The sequence below is a fragment of the Ochotona curzoniae genome, unplaced genomic scaffold (assembly GCF_017591425.1).
Source record: "Ochotona curzoniae isolate NIBS_2020 unplaced genomic scaffold, NIBS_Ocur_1.0 scaffold_4505, whole genome shotgun sequence".
Classification (NCBI taxonomy): domain Eukaryota; kingdom Metazoa; phylum Chordata; class Mammalia; order Lagomorpha; family Ochotonidae; genus Ochotona; species Ochotona curzoniae.
In genome coordinates, this window is record NW_024467118.1 from 37105341 (window position 1) to 37123195 (window position 17855).

Sequence of the window (17855 nt, forward strand, 5' to 3'; positions counted from 1 at the left end):
CTATTCTTCTGTGGATAAGCCAACCTCTTTGCTCTCATCTGATTATTTTAGTAACCCCAAAGAAAGAGGGATCAAAAAGGCTAAACGGTACCTTGTACGACTCCATAGACGCTTTTAAGAAGACAGTAGGTTTCTTGGGAAACCAAAGTCACTTTCGCTAGCTGGAGAGGTTAAATTTATCACAATCATCATGTTTATTCCTGCAGATATCTTCTGTCTGTGGTGTAGGCAAAGCATTTTTACGAAGAAGAAATTAAGTCAAATATGTCCTAGGTTAAAAAAATGCAAAGTTTCAAGGACTAACACAAGAAACACATAAAGGTTGAACATCAAAGTTTAATTTTGAAATCTTTTATCCAGTCCTCAAATTATTAACATGAAAAGGAATGATAAATTGCAATTTTATCATTACCACATCACCATGTAACAAGCCCTTGTTACAAAATCTCCATCTACTGTCTCCAAAAAAACCAATAGAAAACCCATACTTTAATTACCTAATGAATATTAACAGATGAAATTTTAACCCACTTTATACCAGGAAACTATTAACAGAGGTACTTCAATCACATAGCTTAAAATATGGAGAAAAGACAGGTAAAAAATTATCTTAACCTGTAGTAGTCTTTTCACTTTTTAAAATTTTTATAAAATACACTAATTTCCCAAAATAAAGAATATTATGACACATTGGTGTCAACTTACACAGATGAAAGCTGATGTCAGCTTTTTTTTCTAAAGTTCATTTCATCAACCCTTTGTATATTACATGGATATTGAAGTTTAAAACAAAATTTAACACACAGGAACATAATGTACAGTGTTTTATAAAAAAAAGTTACTTTTGGAATGATTTCTTTTTCAACCACATAATGCATTTCTTTAAGACCATGAAACATTTTCCTACTACAAGATGACTTCAATTCATGTTTCCATTTCCCAGTTTTGATTCTTAAAAGTGTAAAAAAAATAGGTTATTTATTTCCCATGAGAAAACTGTGCTAACAACCTTATTCCTTATGAGGCTGTCTCCCCTTCTTTTATTTGCAGAACTACCCAAACCCACAATTGCATGGCACTGTAATGAAATCGGCGGGAGAGCCCATGACATCAAAGAGCAGATATAAAAAGACGGGCTCAGCTGGGTCCTGCCACAATTATGAGGTATGGGCACATTCACTTCTGCCAAGCCTTCCAGAGTTGCCCCAGAGCATTCATAGGAGCATCCCCTGGAAAAGCTCATGTTTCACATTACTGCGCTGGGAGGACAGGAAGGAGCATTGTTGCTAATGACTTGTGTAATGGCTACTGGATACCTTTGCTTAAGAAGGAACAAGTGCACTCAGGAGACACTGGTCCACTGGTTTTGTGGGTAGAGAAGAGAATACTGTTCATCTTACATCTCCTATGTCGGTCAATTCTGAGTGCAAACAAATTGCAACAGGAAACTGCAACGACATATACACACCATGCACAGTCTATATCACTGTGGGACGCCAGCAACACATGCAACACGGTGGGGGAAAGAATCACAACGGATAAATGGAAACTTTTCACAGTGTTTCTTACAGCCTTTGACTTTTAACACAAGTGTATCACTTACCACCACTATATCTCACAAACATTTTATTGTGTCCTGGACATGCAGATCATTTTGGGTAAAATGGGAAATCACATTTCAAAGCCATTTTCAGACAATGAGTACAACTTCCGTTCTCCCTACTTTCCAACCAATGGATTGAACTGCTTCTGTTATGAAAGTAAATACATTTAGTCTGAATATATTTATGAATACATTTTTATTCAAAGGTTGTGCTTTATTCTTCCTCACATTTCACTGATTTTACTCCAGGGAAATTAAAATACCGCACAATTAAACTGAGGACGAGGTCTTAAGGTGACTCCTGACCAAACTACAAAGGCAGAGATTCACTAACCTTGGTCAAGTCGGCCTTCCCATTCCAGGCTTTTACTGATACTAATTCAGCTGTATATTTGGGTTCTCTGGGAGGAAAATCAAATCAGAGAGCTGGCATTTCCATGTCAAAGAAGCCAAGTGTAAGAGCAGGGGGTAGGGGCTGGGGATGGGAAGATGCATCCTCTGTCAAAGCATCTCTTGTTCTCAACAGGAGATAATCCAGCTTCTCCTTAGCTATCACTTCATAAATTAATAATTTCTTAAAATCATAATCCAAAGAACTTATCTATTACAAGAAAATTTCAAGTTTTTTTTTAAAAAGCAAATAAATTAGTTAAGCCTTGTAAACAATTGTCCATTTTAGTTATATATCTTTAGAAAACAAATAAACAAAAAAGAAGGTTTTTCTGTATGGTACAAGACAATACAAGGCACACCTTCCACATCAGAATGCAGAGTGCTGGAGCCCACGCAGACACCTTTGCTCTGCTTACTGGTCTAAGCGTGCAGGGGTATGGGAGCTGCACACCACCCCTTCGCTCAGCTCCTGGTCATCTGGAAGTTCATAGATGTGCTCTTTCCATTAAATTGCTTTGTGCTCTTTAGTCATGATGTGACGTGATGCCTTCTCAGTGTTGGTCTCCTCAGATGTTTTCCACAAAGCTTCCTGGGAAAAGACCAGTTTTCCCATTACGTTGCAACGTGCCTTTGAACCAGCCATCCTCTCGCTTTTTGTGGACAAACACAATATCTCCTTCTTTAAGTTCAAGTTCTGCCTCACTCTGAGGAGGATAGGAAACCACCACCCTGTGCCTAAAACAAAGAGAGATTTTAGCCAAGTTTGTTTAAAGAAGTGATAGAAAATGATGTATTAATCTGCATAAGTCTTCAATATTAATGATAGAGAAACAGTATGAATTTGTTCATAAGAGTTTATAAAACAATTCAAAATATAACTATTCTAATCAGTACTGAGTTGGTATTAATATAGACATAGTTTGGGAAGTTGACTTTAATGAAGATGGAGATATCAGCCACTATTTCATTTTTAAAGATTTATTCGAAATGCACAGTATTATAGTGAAGAAGAAAGAACTTTTCCATCTGTTGGTTCACTCCCTCAAACCTTCCACCAGCTAGGGTTGGACGAGGCCAAAGCCAGGAGCTTAGGAGCTCCATCAAAGTCTTCCATATGAGCGTCATGTGCCTAAGTATTTAAGACATCATCTGCTGCCTCAGAGGCACATGAGCAGGAAGTTGCATTAGAAGCAGAGGCAGGACTCAGCCCCAGCCACTCACAGGATGCAGGCATTACAAGTGGCAGCTTAAATTACTTTTCAATGCGCCCTTCCTGCTCAGTCCACTGTTGATGACCCATGTTTGCCTGAGTGGTCTTCACAAAACAGCCGTTCTTGCTCCCCTTCCAGTGTTTGTGTCTTGGCCACACAGAAGGGAAGCTCTGCTCTACTTCTCAAGAGGAGAACCATTTGAAATGGAGTTGCCCTCTTTTCTGTGGGAAAAGAGGAGTAGGGGTAGTAATTGAGCCAGTAGATTCAGCCCTACAGCCTAGGTGGGTTCTGCACTGGTCAGTGATCTGGCCTGCCTACTAGAAGCAGGTCTGGGAAGTTAGATCTCTACATCCTTACACTGCAGTTTGATCTGGGAGAGGTAATTATAAAAGAAGCTCATCCATCCAGAAATATTGATTCTCTGTCAGGAAGGTTATTCTAAGGTCAGACAATGGAGGACAGGACAGTAGCCACAAACTCAATCCAGCATCAGCAATGAAGGTGCTATTCTTGCCTCCATTACTCTGATACTCATGTCTGTTTCTCCTTCAGTCTCAGCTCCCGTCATTGGAAAGAGGCATAGTTACCATCTACAAATCCCAGAAGCCTGCTAGTTTAACATTATCTGTTTCTTTAACACCTTTCTCCAAAGATTCCCTATGCAGAACTACAATGAGCAGCCAGAGAAAATGAGAGGTCAATTATTGTATAGGTGTATCTTTTTTAAACTCTATTTTTCCTGCAATATTTCTCTCGTCTATGTCTTTTCTCAGCCAAAGGAAGGAGAAAAAGTAATGTAGGTTGGCAGATCTTTATAATGGGCCCAGTGATTCCTACCACCTACCATTCACTCTATTGTGTAGTCTCCTGTTAGAATCAAGAGGGATGATTTGGCTGACTAATTAAGTATTCCAAACAGTGTGTGGTTCTTGAGGCTAGGCAAAAAAGGGATTGTGGCTTCCACTTTAATTTTTTCTTGCAGTATTTACTCTGGGAAAAACTGACTGCCACTTGGTAAGGAAGATCAATATGCTGAGGAAGAGACTACATGGTAAAGAACCAAGGCGTCTTCCCAAAGTCAAAATCACCCAGCTAACAAAGACACAAAGGAGCCATCCTAGAAGTGGATACCACAGCTACAGTCAAGCCTTGGGCTCAGGCTAACTTGTTGATGGCAGTTGCAAGAATACCTTCAACCACAGTCACCCAGACAAGTTGCTTCCTAATTATTTGATCCACAAAGGTGTGAATTAGTAAATATTTAATATGGTTTCAAGCCACTGGATTTGGGGACAATATGTTACACAGCAGCAGATAATGAATAAAAGCAGAATACCCCTTTCTCTGATGCTAAGTAGTGAGTGTTCAATGAGAGAGGAGATTCTGAGTTCTACTTTGATTTGGTCCTCAAAGTCAGAAACTGAGTTTATTACCTTGTGGGCTCCACTCTAGACTACAAGAAAAGAATGTTAACAGCTTAAAAAAATGATAGTCCAAATAATTTATCCCTGCCTCCAAACTTGTGAAACCCATTAGAGCCTCATTCTTTCACCTATTTCTATTCCATAAAACCAATACTCATAGCAAGAATTCTAAACTATTCATCTATGAAAACACTGCAAGGGCTAAAGTAAATGCTCAAACATCTCCTGAACTTATGGAGACCTGGGGGCCAAATTACTCTCTAAGACTTGAAGCAAAAGCACAGCGCAGAGCCTGGCTTCTCATTTCCCACAAAGGTTCAGCTAATTCAAACATAAGTACTTATTGGCTATAAGGCTTAGGTTCAACCAAGCATGGAACCAGAGAGGAGTCACAGCCTGGCCTGTGGGATGACAAAGTCCTTAAGGTCATGTAAAACAGCTTAACATTGGGCCAGGCATCTCAATTTCTCAGATCTCAATTTCCTCATCTGCAGCCTGTGGCTATAATGAGTCAAACAAGTATTTAAAGCATGCAGTGGAGCAAGATTATGAGGGTAACACTCTTCGTGTGATCTGGAGCCTCAAACTTCTAGGAGAAGGATGTGCCACTCGGGCTGGCTTCTTCTAATCAGGAAATGAACTCAAGTTGGAGTTTCCTGATCAGGAGACTCAGAATGACAATAGCGAGGGCTTTGGAATGTCTTCTCTGACATCCTTAAAAAGGAAAACAAATAATTTCATCATGGACTTATCTGAAGGCAGTGTCCAAATGAGATTTCTCAAGTCTGATACCAATATGCTCAGAATCCGTGTATACAACAATGATGTAACTGCCATTTGGGGCAAGTTACAATTTAAGCAAAGCTTTATAATTCTGGGGAAGAAAGTATATAAATGACTTAAAACATACTCAGAATAGGTTTCTTATAAGATATATTCCCTACTGGTTTTCTGTGAACTGCCTTAAGGGTGAAATGGAGGGAAAAAGTAGTTCCTGAAAAACTTGAACTGAATTAGATTAATATTTGCATTTTATAAAATATACTAAACCAATTTTGTCCATTTTTTTTTAACTTGAAATGCTGCTGGGCTAAGAACATAATCTTCCTGCCAAGTTCCCAGTGGGAGCACATTTTCATTGCTAAGTTATAAACCTCTCGAGGGGGGGTGGAAAGAGAAACCATGTGCATAATGGAAACTGTGACAGTCTCCATCGCATGACGACTACCAGGTGCAGCAGTAACAGTCTACTCAGAAATCTCCTGGTTTTGGTGCTTCCTTGAGCCTCATGAGGTGGGCTGCACAGGGATCCCCAGTGCAGACACGTGAGGCACTGCCAAGTAGAATGATCTCAGACCCACACACAGATGTAGGGCACAGCTGCACGACCCTTCCCATGCACTGCTCTGCCCTCTGCCTTGCTAGGATCATGCTTGTTTTTAGATGAGCAGGGCTTTGGGGGCAGTTCTGAACCTCAGGAGCCAAAGATTTTACTCTCCTGTGACATCATGGTATCCTGCTGCTCCACCTTCAAAAGCTGCACCCTCTTCACTGTCATGGCCACCATCTCGGTTGATGACCTCATGAACTTCCACTTGCACAAATCATCTAGCTGCCTTTTCTTCCTCCAATCTCTCCTGTCCCCCAATACCTTCTGCACAGAACTTGCATATTACTCATCTTACATGGCAGCTCTATTTATGGCTATCTATTACTGAAAAATCAGTGATAGTTTTCCAGTGCCTGTGAGTTAACAGTAATTAACACTAATCCCCATTCTAGAATGCAGAGCCTTCAATGGTCTGGCCTCAATGTCTCTTTAAAGACAGCTCCTATTATCTCCATGTAGGTAGCCTGAACACGTAGTAGAGATGGTTCTGTACTTCCACTTCAATCTGTCTCCAACAATTCCTTCCACTGGGAACCCCCTTTGACAAAATCTCTGCCCATCCATACCCTATCAATCTCTCAATGCCTGGCTTCAATTCTCCACTGTGAAATCCTGTGCCCCGTGGCTGGAAGTAATTTCATGCTTGACTAAATCCCGGAGGCTTCCTTGTATATTTCTTATGGCACTTAGCACAGTCTACATTGTATTATTACCATCTGTGTCCCTTTCTCATTTATTCCACCAGACCATAATCTGTTTGAGGGGTGAGATGATGCTAAATTCACTTTATAGGCCTTTCACCACTAAGCACAGTACATGTGCCGATTCTTAATAAGCATACTGAATGATGAAAAGGTCTCAATGTGGAATAAAACTATTTTCAGAATGCTCAAATTTCCTTAAAAGAAATGAAATTCTGACACATTACAACATAGAAGAACCTTAAAAAACATAGATAGATGGAATTTTTCTGCAAAAGGACAACTGTTACATGATTTTGCTTTTGAGGAACCCAGGATTGCTAATCAGAGAATGATCATTTTGAGGGCTAGAAGGAAAAGTAAAACAGGGAGTTATTGCTTAAGGGGATATACAATTCTGGTTTCTCATGATGAAAAATGTCTGGAAATTGACAATGGTGAATTACTACACAACAATGTGATATACAGGGTACTTCAACAGTTTCATGGGAAAATGGAATTAAAAAATAAGTTTAGGGGTGGGTGTTTGACTCAACAGTTTATGACGTTGGTTAGGATCCCTGCATTCCTCATCAGAGTACATGGCTTCAATGGGAATCCTAGATTGAGTTTTCAGCTCCTGGCACCAGCCCTGGGCCAGCCTAGGTCACTGTAAGCATTTGAGGGGAATGAATCAGTGGAAAGCAATACCCTCTCTCCATCTGTCTGTCTCCTTCTCAAAAAAGCTTGCTTTGGCACAATATTTTTTGAAGTCCATGCATAACATTTTCACAATATGCATTCTCCATGAACTTTAGAAAGACCCCCTTGTCCTTGTAATGTTGCTAAACTTTACACTTGAAAAGATGGCATGTTATATATTCCCCACAATTAAAAAAACAAATGCATAAATCAATACACATAATGGAAATATTAGTAAAAGAGAAAGAAACCCATAGGGCCAACCTGAACCTGTATGGCTTAAATCACCCCTTGTTTCCTCTGAACAAAGTGTGTTGTGGAGTGGCTCACAGACTTGGCCCAGAATGGGTCTGGCTTCCTCGTGGCTCTATGACCTTAATTCAGTCTAAGCTGAGGCTACTAAGATGCAGTTAAATAGAGTCTGTACTGTAAAGAAGCTGTACTGAGAGCCGATCACTCCTTTGGGTTTGGGCTTCGCTATCCTGGCTGTCATCAGAAAGAGCACTTCCACTCTTTTATTAGCACAGACCTTCTGTTGCTTCCTATTTCTGGCCTTGTCTGGTGTTCTTGGTAGTTCACACATTTTCATTTTTAATCTTCCCTGGAATAGCCCCTGTGGGCCCCCTGTGGCTCTGGAAGGCACACTGTCCATCACTGTAGTCTGGGTCAGTAACCATTTGCTGCTTTCTGCCAGTTGCCACAGCAATCTAGTATCCAATTAAGTATTTTACTGGCCAAACCATTCCAGCTCGCTTTGTAGCTTGCTCTCAAAGTTCAAGTAAATTATGCCCATTGCTTTACCCAGTGGGTTCATTGTTACTGACTCAAAGAAATTAATCATGCTAGCTAAGACTGCCTGCCTTTCTGGAAATCTATCTCTATCCAAATTTGTATGTTTCCAAGTATCCAAGTTTAATCCCTGATCAAAGATCAAATATTCTTTTCCAATTTATGAGATCAGCCTATAGATATGTAGTTATCAGTTTAATTCCTAAACTTAAAAATACCTACAGAGATGATTTGCTGTGTCTACCACAACCTTTCATATCTGTTATTTTTAGAAGAAAAAAAAAAAACCCTGCTCACACATACTATATTTGCCATCCTTCCTGAAACATTTTTTTTCTCATTACAATCTTCTTATTTTTTTTCTCAATCTCCCTAAAATAGAGCCTAAAATATTTGTTCTATTATTTCTGCTGTCATCAATTATACATTTTCTGCCTCCAGGACAAAGTGCTATTTCTTGCTTATTTTCTTCAGTCTTTCTGACAAACACAAAAGAATGCCTTTGTTCCTCAGAGGATTCTCACAACGGACACTGAGACCTGTCAGCACACTTCAAGCTTCATTCTTCCTGACTATGGGATTGCTTAAGTCTTTATAGCACGTGAGTGCTGCTTCCCACTGGCAACACTGGCTCTTCAGCACATATATATACATATATATATATGTATATATATATATATGTAATTTTTTTTCACTTTAGGCATCTGGGACAGGATCATGGTTTGAGAGAAAAATCTTAGGCTTGTTCTCATTATAACCTATAAGAATCTTAGCTTCCCGTGGCCGGGTACTATATGTCAAAAATATCTTTATGAAATTCTATCAGTAAGAGCTCTACCAAAGGAAACTTAGGCTTCTGCATTTTTGCTATGGCAAAAGATCTTGATGTTTAATATTGTGAATCACGGACTGTAAGATACTGAAATGTTTTCTGAATCACACAAATGTGGGAGTTTTCCCTTCATCTTTAGCATGGAGCACTTTTTTTAATATGTTCAAATTTTTGAAATATGGAAACAAATAATCTCTAAACTATCTACTTGGTAGGTTTTTATTGACCAAAAACTTTCACTCCAAGTGGTGAGTAAAACATTATCCTATGCTAGCCTCCACATTTTTTTTTTCCTGTTGGTTTTACAGTTAGGCAGACCTGAAAACCCAAGTTGAGTAAATTCTATTATTATCATTATATGAACTCAAAGGGTGGTTGAATGCCAGACAAGCTGGCTATTAGAACAAATGAATAATAAAAATATAAAGTTAGGCAAAATCTTTAAAGAGCCCTTTCCCACATGCAAAAACTGAAATGATTCTATAAAAACCTGTCACAAAATTCCAGAGTGCCCATGCCCATCTGTTCCATCATTAAATTCTCCCCATTTCCTGTGTGATGTGTATCCCTTGCTCCATGAAACACCATCACCTGTCTGCCTTAGCAGAATTCTCCTTATCGGATGCTCTGAACAGCAGGAGCCTGCTGTTGGAAATGAGTTTCTCTACTAAAAACGGGTTGGAATGCAGACGCCACAGAGATTGAGGACATCTGGCAACTGACAAGGAGTGAGAGAGTGAGAGAGAGAGAGAGAGAGAGAGAAAGTGTGTGTGTGTGTGTGTGTGTGTGTAGGGGTGCAGCAGTGCCTCAGCCAGAGCCTATGGAGACGTGGGCAAAGAAAAGAGAACTCTCACTCAAGTCGCACAAATGCCACAAATGACAGGGAGCGCCTTGGGGTTTGAAGGGAAAACTGCAGATCAATGCCTGGAGGGACAGGAGGCCGCTTTGTGACCAAAAGAAAGTAAACAAGACAGGGGACTAAGTCTAGGGAAGGAGGTTGCTAGCCCTGGAAAGCAGAGCAACACTGCAGGAAAGAACCTAACTCAGAATGAAAACCAAGTGAACTCGGCAGGAAGTTGTGGCGCTTTAAGTGCTTGACAGATAGATGGCAGAGAAAACGGAATGATTTCATGCGGAGGGAGGGGACACTTTGTCAGGGCAATGTCTCATTTACAAACTGGGTTTTGTTAAGGATAAGATCTACTGAAAAGTATTACTCCTCACTACAAAAATATTTATAAGAGTTGTACTCTAAACTTAATACGCATTGGCTGATTAAATTTCTTCTTACTCCCCCCTCCGGTTTTTCATAGTCTATTTTCAAGTAAAAAAGTGTCCCACAAAAATCATGGGACTGAGGGGTTCAGAGTTTGGTGGGTTACATCCACAGAGGCTCCGTCTGAAGCACAGAGGTATGTTAAGGTGTTTCAGTGCGTAACAAGCACTTCATAGTCACATTGCACGTACGCAACATGGGAAATGCTACCAAAGTGATGACACTTCCACAAATTTGAGAACTGCTTTGTTTATGAAATGCAGGTACAGAGGAATGAAGCTAACAGAAACAACACAACAGAGGACACTGAAAACAAATGTTCACATATTTATGTTATGTAAAAATAGCCCATTGTTTTCAGCGTACTTTATGTTGTTTTCACATACAATAAACAGATTTTAAGTTTGTATGATGCCAGTAGGTGTTTGTCTTGTGAAATGGATTTTTCTCTCTTGTAACACTCCTAGACAAGTCATTAGCTTTGATCAAACAGAACCTCTCCCCTTCGTAATCAACATTCAAAGGCAGATTCCCTGAAACAGAGCTCACTGCTCTGGGTGTAACTGAACCATGTCATTGGGTCGAAGTAGAGCCAGAACTGAGACCACAAGCTGAGCCACACACTCTCGCCTCAGGAGGAAAAGGACAGAATAGATTTCTCTTGGCTAACAGAATTCCCCAGTGGCTCTGCAACCAACAAATAATGTCAGCCTTTAATAAAAGAGGCAAAGAGGAAAAAATGGGAGTGACTGCTGGCACTGGAATAGAAGTAAGAAGATGGAAATGAAATGAGCCAGGGTCCAGTGACTGACAGAGTTCATCTGGATACAATCCTGGAGTGGCTGAATGGAAAAAAACCGAGAAGAAGGCTGGGCATGTAACCCAGGAAGACACGGGGAGAAAAGGGGAGACGGGAGTGTTGTGGCAAGTCAATATTTGATTATTATTATAAATTCAGTTGCAAGGACTAGGAGAATCTGGAGAAACTAATATCAGGATAGGAATTCCAACACACTCACCTTTCACAAACAATTGGCCTAGACTCATTCATGACAGGACCCAGGGAGGAGCATGCCTGCCGAGGAGGGGGTGCAATGGGGACCGCAGAGTCCAGGGAGCTTGTCTTCCGGTGAAAAGCCTCCTGGGCCAGGGCTGCTCCTACAGCCGACGACCCTGCCACTGGCCCATCCCCATCCAGTGCGCAGGAGCCGGCTCTCCCATGGCCTCCCCCTAGTGGCAGCTCAGGACCCACTGCTCCCTGCAGAGGCAACTCGACGCCCCCAAGCTCCACTTCCATGGTGGGGGATGCTGGAGGGGAAATGCGTGGCTTCCGTTTAGTGGAGGCGCCAGAAAGCAACTTCAGCAATCCCTTCTTTTCTTTCTGAAAAAACAAAAAGCAAAACATCCGTGAAAGGTTGTACTGTACTATACTGTACTGTACCGTGAAAAGCAGCACTACTCTTGTTCTAACCCACTGGGTCCTACGGTTTTCTTTATTTGATCTTTTAAAATAACTTCTGTTGCTATTTGGTTATTCATAACCTGGAAGTTTCTCTTTCCTTCCCCTTTATGTTTAATTCCATTGTTCATTAGCATCTTCCAGTGAGGCAGGGTTAGTAGATGAAAAAAGATGTAAAACTAGGGAGGATATTTAACCTACATGGGCTTGCTACTCTGATTCCAGCTCCCTGCTAATGTGCATCTGCAGACACTGCAGCAATGAGTCCTAGCTCCGGTCTCCTCTTAGGCATTTGGGGAAGTGCAGGCAGCAGGAGATGGGAGTGCAAATTCTCCTGTCTCCTTCTGCCTCTCTGCTTGCCACATAAGTAAATAAAAATCAAACACAAATACAAAAGACATAAAATTAAAAAAAACTCACCAATTTGCATCTGAAGTTTGGCAAAAGAAGACATTTTTGGATAAAATGGAAACCCAAGATTATGGGCTTAATTTCCTGAAATTCTGCCTTTTCTCCCTCTAATTGCTGTAAGAGAGCTGGCTTAGGTATAAACCTGAAGGACTTAACTCTACATTCATAGACGTGAGCTTCTGCTTACAATTAAACACTAAAGCACATCTCACATGTCATACTTTAATTAAATTTTACAAGAAGTGATTGGACAACCACTTCATTGATTAGAAGCCCAGAAACAAGTACACACAATTTTGAGGAAAGTCCAGTATATTCACAAATAGTTTTCTACCTCTTTTTGTAAGCAAATGTACAAACAACCCCATCCCACAGAAGAACCACTTACATTTCTCTCTTGTCTCTCTCCTTAAAGATTTATTTATTTATTTATTTGACAGGCAGAAAGACAGGGAGGGAAAGAGAACTTTCATCTGCTTGTTCACTCTCCAAGCAGCCACAATGTCTGGGATGCACTGTATGGAAACCAGGAACCTAGACCTCTATCTGGGTCTGGAGCCAGTGCTTGGATATGGGAAGCTGGCATTGTGAGCAGTGGCTTAACCCACTGAATCACAACATGCATCTCTCCCCTTTTTGATATTGTCCTTCCTTGCTCTGCTCACTAGGTGTTGAGCTAGCTCACTCTCATTTTCATTCCGATAAGCAATCTTGGCTTTTAAATCATCATTTCAAACTATTTTGCAAAGATGTCAGCAGCATCATTAAGTCTTCTAGATGGAAATACTGCATGAAAAATGAAACATTTCAGACCAAACCCCTTCATTAGAAATCCCACAAACACATTGGAAATACCAAGGCCTCAACACCACAAGGAAATGCAACACTAACGAATTTATCTTGGAAACATGAATTAGTTCAGACTCATAAAATCTCTGCAGGGAAAACAACTCAGTGTCCATAATTACACAGTTCCATTAGAGGCAGAATGGCAGAAAACAAAGGTAGACAGACAATCATCATCAAGGGACAAGCCAGTTACCTAGTGCTAGTCATTTGGGGCTAGAAATGGGAAAGGGGTGACAGGGGCTGGGGACTGTGTGCTCTGGTCATCTTTTCATCTGCTCCACTTGGGCTAGACAGGAACAGAACCTGATAGCCAGTCTCATCCCCTCTCCAGGAAGAGAAAGATCCTATTGTATTTTTTCCTAAATGCCTGAACTCAACTCATTCCATTACCTTTTGACTCACTTACTCAACATCACATGTTCTAAATCCACAGGACAGTTTTCTACCCAATGGCCACCTGGGTAAATACCTGGCAGAGTTGCTACACCCTTCTTATAGGAAGTCAGAGGTCTAAAGGGTCAAGAGATGAGCTGGGAGAGAATCATATCCAGCAGCTCACACATCCTCCAGCTCTTCCAGCTACAGTGCAAGAAAGAACATGCTAATCCCTGGATCCCCCATGGATCAACTGGGCACATCAAGTCCACTGATAAATTACAATCTCAGCAAGCGACAGCTAAAGATATTTTCTCTCAGCTCAATTCTACGCACTCAGTAGAATATCAGATAACTGACTGGTGCTTAGGGAACAGTCTCTAAAGTGATTAAGAAGAACGATGACTTGGTTCATGTAAAATGATTAAACACATTAAACACAGCTTGCTTTAATGACTTCTAAAGGATGGGTTATCATCATCAACCAAGGCTGACAACCCATGGAGCAGAAGGCAGAGGATTAGGGACCCTGGCAGGGTGCAAGGGTAAGGCAGAGGGACGCCATCACAGGGAGGAGACTATTCTAGCTTCAAGGATCTTGCTTTTAATATCACATTCTGATGTTTTCTCCACTAAAGAACAATGCGCCACCTGAGAGAGAGAATTTTGCAAATTCAGGCAGTCACCACCTGAGGGTACCTTTGTTCTTTTTTAAAATGAAAACTATGGATGAGTTAATAAAAACCATACTTAAGCAATTTTAAAAATGTACTGTTAGTACACAGGAAAAAGGGGCAGCTTTTTTAGTATAAATCTTAATAATTCATTCCCTGTGGGTTTTCCAAGAAATGATTCCTAGATAAAATGATTTTATACTCATAATTTTCTCCTCAGAAGATCTGAGGATTTAAAATAGGATCATACATAAAAAAGGAACTATCTAGTCCAAAAAATGAAGATAATAAAAAAGTCATTTTTATATAAAGAATAATTTTAAACATCAACTCAATTCCCTTCTATTAGTCATATAACAGACTATGAGTCCAACAAGGGAAACAGCAAGTCAGAGCTGCTTCCCAGGTGACAGAAAATTTTATTTCAGCAATTCACAGTTAAAAACACTCTATTTATTCAGTATTTTCTCTCTATTGCTCTTTGCTCTCAAACATATATTCTAATTAGCAAAAATAAAAAGATAAAACAAAATAAAAATTAGTGTTTTGGGTTATAGTCACCACCAATCTACATAGCCAGGTTCCCAATAATGTTTTATTGTTCATAGGTAAAGAACCTCAAAACATTAATTCATGAGATACTGTAATAATAATCACTCATACTTGGGACAAATATTTACAGAGTGTCTAATGTGTACCAGGCAACTCATTAGGTTCCAGGAATATAATCGTGAATAAGAGAACAAGCAGCTCACATTGTCTGACAATCACAGCCGTAAAAAAAAAATAAGCAGAGTAGTGGGAAGAGAGAATAAGGAAACCCCAGAGCTATGTAAACTTCTAGAGGCAGTTAACTACCACTAGGTTCAAGAATCTTGTCTGATATTTTTGCAAGGATTTATTCCTCACAGCAACGTGATGAAGTAAGCATCAGTTGTTATTCTTATTTGTTAAAGGTCTGTAGGCTTGCCTAAAATGACACTGCTGGTAGGAGGTGGAGGTGAGATCTGAAGGAAGCCCACACTATCCCCTTCTGTAAGGTCGGCACGTATAGAAAGCAACACATCTGTGGTGCAGAGGAGCACGGATGGCCACCTAAGGATGCAGCTCACAAAGGCCACTTGCCCACTGAGCAAGACAGGTCTGCTGGCCACATAACAAGAGGGGTCTCTTGTCCTTCAGAAAGGTGAAACACATTCCTGTTTCTTACAGCAAGGTAAGAACTGGGAAGGAAGGAAAGCCATCTGAACAAAGAAAATGGTCCGTAGACGCTTTGGGAAGAGTGTTCAGAGCAGAAAAAAATGAACATTTAAGAACTGGATAAGACTTTCTGCTTAAGAAAGCAAGAACAGTAGAATAGACTATGAGGCATGAATGGACAGATTCAAAAGTGACTGGCTCCTTGAAGGACAGTGCCATCAGGAATTTGGGGTTAGGGAGGTTGGAGGTACCAAATGTTGACCTTTCTTGGCCCATTTTCTCTTTCAGAAACATATCCAGGATATGTTAAGTAGGGGCAGAACTGGTAGCATGTGTGGTACCCAGCAGGACACTAGAGGTGGTACTTCTCTCTCTTTTCAAGATTGACTTATTTATTTGGATGGCACAGTTGACAAGAGACAGGAGGCAACACAGATATGAGGTTAGACAAATGTGCAGATAAAGCTGCTGAAGTGGTGACAGTGAAAGGTATCAGAGGTCTCCTAGAGAGAATAACCATGGTAGAAAGGCCCAAGATTTCAAACAAGAAATAACTGAAATGATGTTTGGAAATTCCATTTCAGATGCTTATTTGTCAAACACAGAATACAGGTGCCCAAGTTAGCCAGAGATTTAACTTAGAAACAGAAGCTCAGCTTTCAGAGGTCCCTCAGACTTTGTGAAACAAGACTTTTAAAAACATGGTTCCAAAGAAATTGCTCTGTGAGGAGAGGAGATGCAGTAGTCCTGTGTGTTCACTGAAAAGTGACCCGCCTCTGTGGTATGCCAGAAGTACCCCACTGCAGAATATTTGGGTTCTGAAAAAAGGAGAGTACAACAGACATGTTGCCATTTGGGGGATATTTCATGCATTGCCTAGTGGGATTAAGTGAATGGATGATGATAATCACAAAATGTTGAGGAAAGACAGAAATAGTGAGGGCACTGACAAATAAGTATAGACAGTTGCTGGAAGTCTTGACTGAAACTACAATTTCTATACCATTTTGGTTAATCTTGGAAAATTGAGCAAGCTAAATTTTGACCTAATTTTTTTAAAGACTTATTTATTTGGAAGGTAGGGCTATACACACACACAGAATTTTCCATCCTCTAGTTAATGTTCCAAATGACCTAAACAGTCAGGTTGGACCAGGAACCAGGAGCTTCATCTGGATATTCCCCCTGAGTAGTAAAGGCCCAAGCAATTGGGCCATCTTCAACTGCTTTCCCAGGCACATTAGCAGGAACTGTGTTGGAAGTGGAGCAGCCAGAACACCAATGGCATCCATACAGGATGCTATGATTGCAAGTGGTGCCGCTACTGGTTATTCCACATTGCTGGCCCTTCTGGATCTAATTCTGATCAAGCAGGGGGAAGACAAAGACCAAGCAGGTAGTAGATACATTCTCATGGAAAAGCAGAAACACAATGAGCTCGGAAGAAAGTATCCAAAGAAAAGCTGGGTAGTCATGTGTGAATTCTAAAGTTTGAGAGGACAGATTATAAAAGTGTGCATGATGTGAAATTCAAAGAGGGATATGCTTCAAGAGGAATGGAAAGGCGCTCAAAAATGACATTCTATGCACACAATTGCAAATTTTCCCTGCAGATGACACGTATGGGAGGGTGAAGTTCTGATTTGCTCTCTCAGTGAGCAGCCTAATGGGCAGCAAGTACAAAGGATCAAGAGAAAGGCCCTAACAAAGACATAACACAGCCTATACAATTAATAAAGAAGGAATGATCAGAATGAGCTTAAACTTGCAAAAATGCTAAGGATGAAAACATTTTTAAAGGGCTGTTTGAGAGTTGTATTTGAAACATGAACAAATAGATAAGAGATCTGCTATCTGGGGTGGGTGGTCATTCTCAGAGGACAAGAAGAAAAGGAAAGCAACAAACCTTGATCAGGCAGAAATGGGTGAAGAGATTGGGACTAGAATAAAGGACTATGTGACATGCTGAATTCACTCCAGTGCAGAGAGAAAGCTACCAGTTGAAACACAACATTAATCTTTGAGAAATTTTGGTGAACAAAGGACCAAGGTGAACTCAATCAGCAAAGATGGAATGTTAATCCCAATTTTCTTTTTCTTTCTTTTTTCTTCAAAGATTTATTTATTTTTATTTGAAAGGTAGAGTTACAAACACAAAGAAAGGTTTAGAGGGAGAGGGAGGGAAAAGAGAGAGAGAGAATGCGAGAAAACTTCCATCTACTGGTTTACTCCCCCACAAAGTTCAGAACTGAACTGAGCTGATCCAAAACCAGGAACCAGAAGCTTCTTCCAGGTCTCCCACATGGGTGTAGGGGCCCACAAACTTTAGTCTGTTGCTTTCCCAGACCATAAGCAGAGAGCTGGATTGCAAGTGAAGCAGCCGGAACTTAAACTGGCACCCAAATGGGATGCTGGTGCCAAAGGTGGACGCCTAGACTACTATGTGTGGCACCAGCCCCAGTTTGAATTTTTGAAAAGACAAAAGTGCATTTTGTAGTTAATTATAAACACTGAAGAGATACGAATCTTTTTTTAAAAGTCTTATGTTACCCCAGCAATTAAATATTAACTTTTAAGTAGGTTGTAA

The 17855-nt window shown here is 40.5% G+C and overlaps 1 protein-coding gene across 1 annotated transcript in view; it reads right to left on the reverse strand.

Annotated features, from left to right (window-relative positions):
• Window positions 1–318: 318 nt before the first annotated feature.
• SH3RF1 (SH3 domain containing ring finger 1) overlaps window positions 319–17855 on the reverse strand; it is a 165641-nt gene continuing 148104 nt past the window's right edge. The window contains exons 11-12 of the mRNA XM_040966231.1: window positions 11320–11681; window positions 319–2731 (exon numbers count right to left, since the gene is read on the reverse strand). Of these exons, the coding sequence (XP_040822165.1) occupies window positions 2563–2731; window positions 11320–11681 (531 nt within the window). The 3' untranslated portion in view covers window positions 319–2562. The remainder of the gene's footprint in view (window positions 2732–11319; window positions 11682–17855) is intronic.